At 47.2% G+C, this 9,795-nt stretch overlaps 1 protein-coding gene across 1 annotated transcript; it reads right to left on the reverse strand.

Moving 5' to 3' along the window:
- Positions 1-1,460: 1,460 nt before the first annotated feature.
- FABP1 (fatty acid binding protein 1) lies at positions 1,461-4,557 on the reverse strand. The gene is made up of 4 exons (XM_059471014.1): positions 4,421-4,557; positions 3,218-3,390; positions 2,104-2,196; positions 1,461-1,581 (listed from the first exon to the last, which is right to left on the reverse strand). Exons 1-4 carry the CDS (start codon positions 4,485-4,487, stop codon positions 1,531-1,533), a joined length of 384 nt encoding a protein of 127 aa, XP_059326997.1. The 5' UTR covers positions 4,488-4,557; the 3' UTR covers positions 1,461-1,530.
- Between the last annotated feature and the right edge of the window lie 5,238 nt (positions 4,558-9,795).

Here is a 9,795-nt window from a genome sequence, read left to right on the forward strand (position 1 = left end):
ATCCTTACATCAAGATAAGTTAATTGAGATTAATTATTCTCCTTAGTTACAAATCAGAAAATGTCCACAGTGATGGACACGGGGCCATGCCAGAAGCCAGTTGCTCTAGTTTGGTGCGCTGGCTGTGTGGATTGTTCTAACTGGACAAGGAGTTTCCAGGGAGGGGAATCCACCCTTGCTCACCTTCAGGGTGAGCTGGGGGCTCCAATGACTTAAAACACCTGTCTTTTAACTTAGCTGTTTAATCAGTTTTGCACTGAGGAATAAAGGATAGTCCATAGATCAGCTGCCAGTGGACTGCTAACAGAATTAAGGAGAAGTCTAATGGCTAAAGTTGGACTTCTAGATATTAAAAAATGTATTTGTTGTCTGCCCATATGTCTCAAAATCCAACTGATTTCCTGCACACTTTCAGTGGTAGCCAGGAGAGTAAAAGGTTTATTCAAGAATCCCTACCTGCTCCTCAGCACAACAGCAAGAAAACAAAACCAGGGCTTTTTCTCTTTGACATTTCTCAGTGATTTTTCTGATGTTTCTCCAGATGTGAGTTCACTAAAGATCTGATTTTTAGGTGCTGTTTAGCTAAGCCCTTCCATTTGTCTGTGAGGTGCCTTTGCCCTGTGTGACAATCCATATTGGTTCATTTCTTGGCATGAGGATCAATGTTGATCTGTAATATGAAAACCCTTCCTGGGCACAGAGGAGTCCTGGCAGCAGCCTTGGAAAAGGCAGGTAAGAGGAAAGAGTTTCCTTTCCTGTGTGCAGCAGAAAACCACATCTCCATTTGTCCTGAAGTGCCAAGCAAGAGTGCAGGAGATGACTTTGGTGCTCCCTCTGTCTACAACCAGCCTGTCTCCTGCCAGGAGAGAAAACCTGTATTTCACCATGGAAGAAGTGTTTAGTTCCAGTTCAACTCAATTTATCAGGTGCAGCTCGGGCTGAAACACACACTGTATACCTGAAGGGAGCTCTGACCCTCCTGCTGGTGGGAAGGGGTGGGGAGGAGATGGGGATGGGGTGGCCAGAGCCTTTAGGGCTGGTATTCCATGCTGGTTTCTTTCCCAAGGCAGCTTTCCAAACAGGATCACTGGTGCTTCCTTGACTCCACCAAAACCACCCCAAATCCTTTGGCCCTGCTGGTCACTCTGATCACTTTGGCCATGTCTGCAAGGAAAGGGACCAGAGCCCTTCTCCTGCCCAGTGCTCCCCAGCCCAGATCAATCATAGGTGCAGGACCCACCAGGGCACCCCCAGCAGGCTGCTGGCACCTGTCCCCAGGAAAGGGCTGAAAGAAACTCATCAGCATGTGTCACTCAGTGGGTCTGTGCCTTGCCTCAGCTCCATTCTCCAAACCAGCACACCCTTAGATCAGTTTGTTGCCCAATTTCTGCCATTGCTTCCATGAGCTTTAGAGGCTTGTGTCTATTTATAGTAGCAATGAAGAGGTTGATGACAATGAAGAGGATTCAAAAAAAAATTTATTTTAATGGCCACATTTTACATGGTAAACTACTGGCATGTGTAATATTTCTAGATTCTCTTGCTGACTCTCTTCAAGGTGAGGTCACCCATGGTCATTGTCTGAAAAAGAAATGGAAAGTGTTAGCTTTTTATGAATTTGTAGAATCACTGAATATCTCAAGTTAGAAGGATCATCATGGTATTTAGCTCCATACTGTACTTAGGATATGGTCTTGCAAATCAAAACAGGACTGCTCCCCAGTCTATCTCTCATAAACTGGATTTTTAAAGCTTTGAATTTCTTCATGACTATCCAAAAGCACGTAGGGATAAGCAGGCATCCCTCAGCTGGGATGCTTTCTGCTCTAAGAGTGCCAAGCCCTGGCACATACCTGTTGCTCTGGTGGGTAAGAACACACCCTCATTACCCAAAACTTTGATCAGCCATGCCTAAACTGGGGTCTTAAAAAGTACTTTCTGGATCATACTCTAATGAGAAACTGCCTTCAGCTCCTGGCTGCAGAGCCTGTGTGCAAGCACGTGCTCTGCTCCAGCACCTCCCAGTGCCTCTGTAGCCTCCCAGGGCAGGCTCCTGAAGGGAAGGCAGCCCTGCTGTTGCAGCCATTGCCCCTCTACACTCACGTAGGTGATGGTGTCTCCGTTGAGCTCCGTGACGGATTTCATCCCTTTCACCTCTGTGACCAGTTTGTTGTTTCCCTCCATCTGCACAACAGCCTGGTGGAAGACAGAAGCATTCATGTTATTGCTGGAGACCACCTCGACCCCTGCATGCTGTCCTTCCCCTGCCATAGCAGGAGGGGACTGCAGAGCCACCTGAGCTGCACATCTGAAAAGGCCACAGACAGCAGCAGCATCCCCGGGGCAGCTGTCACTGATCAATGAAATTAACCAAATAAATATGACAGCAAAGCCCATTTCTGTTTATCTGTCTTGCCCAGCTCTGTGTTCATTCGCCCTTGAGCTGCTGATGTACAGAGGCTAAAAGTCTTCTAGTAATTCTTTCCAAAAGAGTTTATGCCAAAGGGAGTGCAGGGGTGCTGGAAATTGTGACACAGCTGGTAGAGCTCTCAGAGCCCCATTCACAGGGCATTTCTTTGGGGATCATCCCTCCTGCTTTCAAAAGTCCCTGCAATTCCATCTTCTCTTGAGGCAGAGATGAGAGATAGATTTTGCCAGTGGTGTTGCCATTCTATGAACCATTGGAAACTTATGGCCAGGAAAGGGAGCACCCAAGTTCAAGGGTGGCAACTCCTCACATTGCCAAATCATCTCCCCCAGGGTAATCTGAAGCAGTGGGAAAGGCTAACAGAGCAGCTAACAGCTACTGGGACTACAAAAGGAAATTTTTTGGTTTATAACTGATTCTCTGATTTTCCTGCACTACCTTTGAATCAACAAATTAAGGCAGAGGTATGTTTTGTGTTGCAACATGACACAAAGTCAATCCTTTTCCACCTCAAATCTTTCAGAAGTCTTCCTGTCAAAGATTTTTACCAAAGCATCTCTATCCCCCTTTTCCAAATGGGATATTAAAACACTGGCTTCTAGTGTTTTCCAAAATTACTATTGAAATAGATTCAGAAATACAAGACTTCTTCTGCAGGAAGTGCAGTGTATTAATTAATACCTGTGATATGGTCAATCCCTTTGCTCATATGCAGAGGGAATGGCTGGAAAGGAGATTTAATGTCCCTGAACCCCCACGGCCCTGGCAGAGGAGGGGCTGCTCACTCACCTTCACTTTCTCTCCATTCAGCAGCTCAATCTCACTCTCCTCCCCAATGGTGAACTGGTTTTTCATCACTTTGGAGCCAGTGGTCACGGTAACCGTGAACTTTTTCCCATCCTGCACAATTTCTGAGACGCTCTTGAGGTCCTTGCCCTTCTGGATCTGGTCCTCAGGGAGCCCTGCCCAGGAACAAAAGACATGGAGTGAACAGTGGAGCCATCTGTGGGCAGAATGCTGCTGCTGAAAAAATCAATGCGGCAGGATTTGGGGACCTACAGTTGGGAAAAATTCTATTCCAGTGTGCAAAAACCTTTCAGTGATGGTGCTTCCCCAAGAGCCATATGTCCCTGAGTCTGCTGGGGAGGAAGATTAATTCTGTCATCCTGAATTTTGTGTGGGAACTAGACATGTCCCGTATCTTGCTGACCTGACTGGGAGCACAAACACCACCTCCCTGTCTAAGAATAAATCCTGCTTTCCTTCCTTCACTGACAGGCAAGGAAAAATGGATTAAATAAGAAAGAATAAAGGAACAAAGTGGGTTTTTAATGAGATTCAGGGTTCCTCAGAACCAGTTTATAAAATCTTTTCCCAAAGCCTGAAGGTGATCTGACAGGTAGAGCCCTTCTGGCACATAACCATGCAGAAATATTGCAAAGCCCCCTGGATCCCTGCAGGACCACATTCCCTGTCACAGACACAAGTGGAAATCTATCAGACACATTCATCATTCAGCATTTAAACAACACCAACTATTGTTCTGATGAATGGTGGGATGTGAGGCTGTGCAGCATCAGAGCACAGTGGCTGAGCAATGTCCTGCTTGTCCCCAAATTTCACAGCCTGATGGAGCAGGTCTGCAGTGCCCCTAAGCCACCAAGGTCCTGCAGGCTTACCACGTGTGTGCAGCACTCAGCCATGCTGGCCAGAGGCTGCAGAACCCGCTAGGACTGACTTCCTGCAAGCCATAAACTTCACCCATCATCTCCTGACCTCCCACCCCAGACAGAGAGATGCTTTCTCTTCTATTTTGAGATCACATCTCCACACAAATACATTTAAAATCCCAATAATTACAAGGTGACGGACAGAAACAGCAAATCTCAGAGATGTCTCAATCTACATCATCAGCACATCAGCACAGCTGGCTCCCAAAAATCAGTGGGATCTGCAGAGACAAAGCAGTACACAGCACATGAAGGCACATACCGAGGGCTCTCATGAAGGGCTCAAAGTTTTCCTGGTGCTGGAGCTCGTATTTTCCAGTGAAGCTCATTGTGGAAAAGCTCTCTGTGCTCCTAACACAAGAGAAGGTGCCTTGCTGGTAAGCAGAGCTTGGTTTTATATCATCCTTCTGCCTTAAAAGTTGGCCAGAGGTAAGATGATGTAATTGGTTTATGGGCATGTTCAAACATTAACGTAAAACTGGGCAATGGTCAGTGATAAATTTCTCTGCATTTTACAGATCACAATTTACAACGTGGGGGCAGGGAAAACCCCATAAAATACATTTTATGGAGGTTGCAATGTAGCATCCATAATCAAATGATAAAAATATTATAATAATTGTGCAAAGAGTCTCATTATCAGAGGAACCAAATCATCTAATGAGTTTGCAGTCTGGGAGCACGTATGTGGAGGAGGAGAATGTGGTGACTGTGTGTGCCCTGGGGCTGGCCCTGGGGGCTTCTGCTCACTGGTGTGTGCATGGTGGGTCTTTAGCACTGGCAGAGCAGCGGCTGCACACCGGCAGGGACTGACTCACTCACACACCTGTGCTGGTGGGGTTTGGTGTAACCCAGATGTAGCAGCAGCACAAACCCATCGCTGTCCTCTAAGAAAAATGCTCCAAATCAATTCCTGGCCTTGCACTGGCCCACCTGAAGACTGCAGTTTGAATCAGGCTCCACCTCTATGGTCCTGTGTGGATAGAGAGCTGGTGCCATTAGTGATCTACCAAATCACTTTCATCTCCTTTTCCTGTAGGGGCCACAGTCACTTGTGTACTGAAGAAGCTTTCCAAACCTTGGAATTCAATGCTCCCAGGTGCCACATCAGAAGGGCCAGCAGCAGCCTCCAAGTTGAGCCCAATTCCTCCCTCCAAAGCAGGACTCAGAGCTGGGCTCCTCCTCCAGTCCCTTTGGCTGAGCACCCCAGGATTGCTTCATGGCTTCTGAGCATCCATCCTCTTGGGTGTGAACTCCCAGGCTGGGCTTCTTGCCTCAATGTATTCCTCCTCCCTCCCAAAGTCAGCTCACATCTTTGTCCTTTTTTGAAGTGAAATAATGTATAAGAATGACAAAGACCTATCTCCATCCAATTTGGAGATGCTGTCAGAGCCTTCTGCCGCTGTCTGTCCTGCTGCTGCCACCTCAGCCTGCTCTCTGTGCTGCAGCAGTGAGCCTCAGTTTCTGGTTAATTAGTACAGGCAGTGCCTGGCAGATGAGGCAAGAGAGGGAAAACCTTGGCTGGTGGGACGGACAGCGGATGAAGTTGGCTGGGAGGGGGGAAAATCCGCAGGGACATCATCCCTGTGTGCCATGGAGGGAGCCAGGCCGGTTCAGAGAGCATTCATGGAGGGGTGGATTGACTCAGCAATTTCTCCAAACAGCTTTTGGGTTTCTCCAAACAGCTTTTGGGTTCTTTTCCATTTTATTCCCTCAGGAATGATGCCACGTTAGGAATTGCATTTCATTTTTATGCCTGCCTCAGGTGAATAGCCTGGTGTCACGTGGGGCTGTGCTGACATGTCCCTTTTCAGTGTCCTCCTCATGGGGACAGCGGTGACTGACCTCTTTTGCTGTGTCCTGGCCAGATCCCTGCCTCCTGTCAGCCAACATTCTCTGGCCAGGGGACACCTGGAAGAACATGTGTGCCTCCCACATTTTCATGCCCTGGACCTCCAGCTGCTCCTCCAGGCAATTCAGGTTCCCTCTCTTTGCATGATGGGGAGAGAGATTAGGCTTGAAAAAACTGCAGAGTTCCCAGGCCCACAGTGTCCATGGAGATGAAGCTCCTAAGGGCTGCATGTCCTCATCAAATGTTAAAAGGGGAATATAATTATCCAGGACTCTCTTGGTAACAGGGTAGAAATTTTTCCATTCACATAAATGGGCAACTCATGAGAGAATTCACCCCATTTGGAACTCAAGTTGGTCTCTGTAGGTATCCTCTCTTCCTCTGCTAACTGTAAATAGCTATAACACATCCTTGCTCCTGATTTGCTGTTGCTATAAGTGGGGACTATGGATTGCTGTTAGAAATTTGGAACTTTGTGTTCTGTTGGGCTCAATATTATTTTATTTTCTTTAGCAAAGATATGCAGGTCGTACTAAAGAAAGGAGAAACGCTTATTGAATGAAATTTGGCCAAGGTAATTATTATCCAGCCAGGCCTGCTGAGCAAATGGCAGGTGAGATAAACTTAATCTCAATAGCAAAGTTCAGAATACTTATACATCTCCCCAACAGAATACAGCATCTTTTAAAGTATGATATCATTTTACTTTTCAAGAAAATGCACTTGATTTGCATTAACATGAGGCCATGTCAATTGATAATTTGATTAAAGTAAATCCACATCCTAAAATTTGAATCTGGTTTGTATAAAGAGAAAATGCATGGATCATTTTCAAAAATTATTGAGGAAGCTACATCTTGAGGGAAGCCAGCAGGTACTTCTGTCTTTAAGCTGCCTTGAAAATAAAGCTGAGGGTCTTAGAAGCTTGTCAGAAAAAAAAAGACTGAAGTATCTTATTTCTGCTTTTTGCACCTGAATCAGATATAGGGACAGCCAGAACATCTTAGGCAAGAATATCACCAGTGGATCAGCCATGGTTTTGGCCAAATTTTAAACCCCATCTCCTCTGTCTCCCTGGGCACTCATCCTGGGTCTCCAAGACCCACCTCTTGAAGGAGAGGTGCTCAACCCAAACCTCCCAAACTGCAATTTGTGGCTGGTGCCTCACGTTACAACATCTTCCACAATCAAGAAGAGTTTGGCTCGGTCACCTCTGTAGCTGCCTGTGGAGCAGTTGCATCCTTTTATGACATCCCCTCAATCCTTCGCTGGATTCCTGAGCTCAGCTCTCAGCTCTCACTTTCACTCAGCCTCTGGGAAGCCACCCTCCTACCTGCACTCCTTGGTAAGTTGAACATTATAACTAGATTTTCAGGTTTACAACTCCTACAGGGGAAAAAAAAAAAAAAAGTTTCTGCCTCCTCCAGTTCAAACTGAAATTCTTAATTAAGTTCTGAACTACAAAAATGACTTTACAGGCAAAGTATGGGGAGAGGCACTTCCTGTGGCCCAGGGGAGGGTCCCTGGCAGCCTTGTGGAGGTCTGGGAATGTCTTCATGCACCTCCCCTCTATCAGCTCATTTGCTTCTCTTATCTGTCCCACCAGTGACTCCCCAGACTCCAGTGAGCCCAGCACATCAGTGCTTTGGGAAGCCAGGGTTGGGCTCTACACCAGGATTTTCTTGGCCCAAATGTGAAAGGCTACAAGGCAGGACCTTTGATGATTCAGTCCTGGATTTTTCTAGTGCAGGTCCAGTTGAACACCCCAAAACCCCTAGACATTTTTTAAAAAAGCTTGGTCACAAGCTTGACAGTCATGGATCCCCAGGTGGGCTCCCCTCTGTCTCAACTTATAGTATTGTTGGGTAATTCTATTTCTGCTGCCCTTGAACCTGGAAACTTGGTCTGCTGCCAAGTTTTCACATTTCTGGTATCATTCGTTTGAACCTTGTGGTACAAAGGTTTCTTCATCAGGCCACATGACTGCATTGCTTCGAAAGGTTGGATGGGATGGAGAAGATGCTGCTGCTGCTGAGAGCTCTCCATCCCCCTTGGTTTTCCTTGTGGTGTGTTACCAAGACAGCACTGAGATTAAATACAGCATCTTTCCCAAATTCTTCTCTTTTTAAAATGCCCTTGGCAGTCTGCTGAGATTCCTGCCTCCAAGCTGTATCTTCCAAGCTGCAGATATGCAAATGCCATTTCCTATAGGTTTAGATTAGATATGTCATTATCAGAGCCCTGATAAGAATGCAAAAGCAGGAGCTTGTGCAGAGAGCTGCTGCTTGATAAAGCTTTTCATCGATGCTGTTATTCAGAAAAGAGCAGCCCTCAGCCCTTGTCATCTTATTGCAAAGGTGCCAAAGGGAGCAAAGGGTTTGTATTGCTTCTTCAAGGTCAAGGTGGCTCTAGCACTGATAGCAAAAGAGCCTTAGCTCTGCTTATCAATGATCTCCTGGGGACCAGAGCTTACAGAAGAGTTGGACTCGGCTGCTGGGATCTTGCTTTACAATAGGAATAAAGCTGCTGACTCTGCCACCCACTTCCCATTCTCTTGCCTCCAACATTTGTGGTGTAGAGCTGTGGTCTCTCTCCAGGCACAGGGACCCTCTGTTTATGCCCTCAGAGGATGTGCATTGTCCCAGCAGGTTGGCCTTTGGTGGGGTGAGGCTGCTCTCCATCCCACAGCCCTTGTGCAGTCAGGGTAAAGGACTGGAAATGGTGCTCATTGCTTATGGAACTAGTTTGTGCCAGGACAAGCAAAGAAAATGTTGGGAAAGAAATGGAGGCATTAGCAGTCAATGTTCTTGAGTGAGAAAGGTCTGGAAGAGACCCCCAGAGCAGAGCCAGTGAAGATTTAACCAATGCTGCATCTGACCCCACCACACATCTGCAGTGCAAACATTTCCCTCTGACCCAGGCACATGAAGAGGCCCTGAGACACAGCGGGGACAAGGAAACTTTTATCTGAGCAAGTGCAGGAGACTGGTGTGTTGGGCAGCCTCCAAGTGCCCACAGGTGTCAGATGAACTCCAGTCCTGGAGGGACACCTGGCTGTCCAGCTGTGCTCCCCTTCATGCTGATTTATCAAGCACAGTGGCTCACTCGGTGCTCCTCACAGAGGGCTGCAGGTGATGAGTCAAGGAGAGAATCCTGGGGCCAGACAAGTGTGGGGAGGAGCCTGTTCCTGTCTCTCCCTGAGGTAAATATATAACCACAATCTATATATAAAATGAAGGAAAGTGAGATGGTGGGTGCCTCTTGGCCGGGGAAAGCAACAAGCCAAGAGTGATGCACCAGCCAGAGGGTCAGTGCTGAGGCAGACACAGCTGTGAGGAGGGCAGAGAATTGCATGGAGTCTGACAGCAACTGAGCTTTCACCCTGAGGGTTCAGGGCCACAGAGATGCTCCATGGGGAGCAACCATGGTGCCAGCACCACCAGAGCTGTGGACCTGGATTGCACTGTCCGTGTCCCATTTGGTTATATTGTGTTGTTATAGGCAAAGTGCCTCCCTGAGCACAGGTATCCCCATTTTGCACATTATGGAGCCTGATTTTTCCAAAGTCACCTGGAGAAGCTGATAAAGCATCTTCCTTGTCCAGTCCCTAACTGGGGGTCATAGAGCCCACACGCTATGGGATTGCAGATATTGATAAAAAAATGTGAACTTCAGCATGGTAGAACCAGATTGCACAACCTTCTCCAGAATACAACAGCTCCTCCAATATCTCACCAGGGTGCCAGCACTGCACAATTCCTTGAGCTCCCTTCCTTGGCCTATAA

This window comes from Ammospiza nelsoni, chromosome 4 (genome assembly GCF_027579445.1).
Source record: "Ammospiza nelsoni isolate bAmmNel1 chromosome 4, bAmmNel1.pri, whole genome shotgun sequence".
In the NCBI taxonomy this organism is placed as follows: Eukaryota; Metazoa; Chordata; class Aves; order Passeriformes; family Passerellidae; genus Ammospiza; species Ammospiza nelsoni.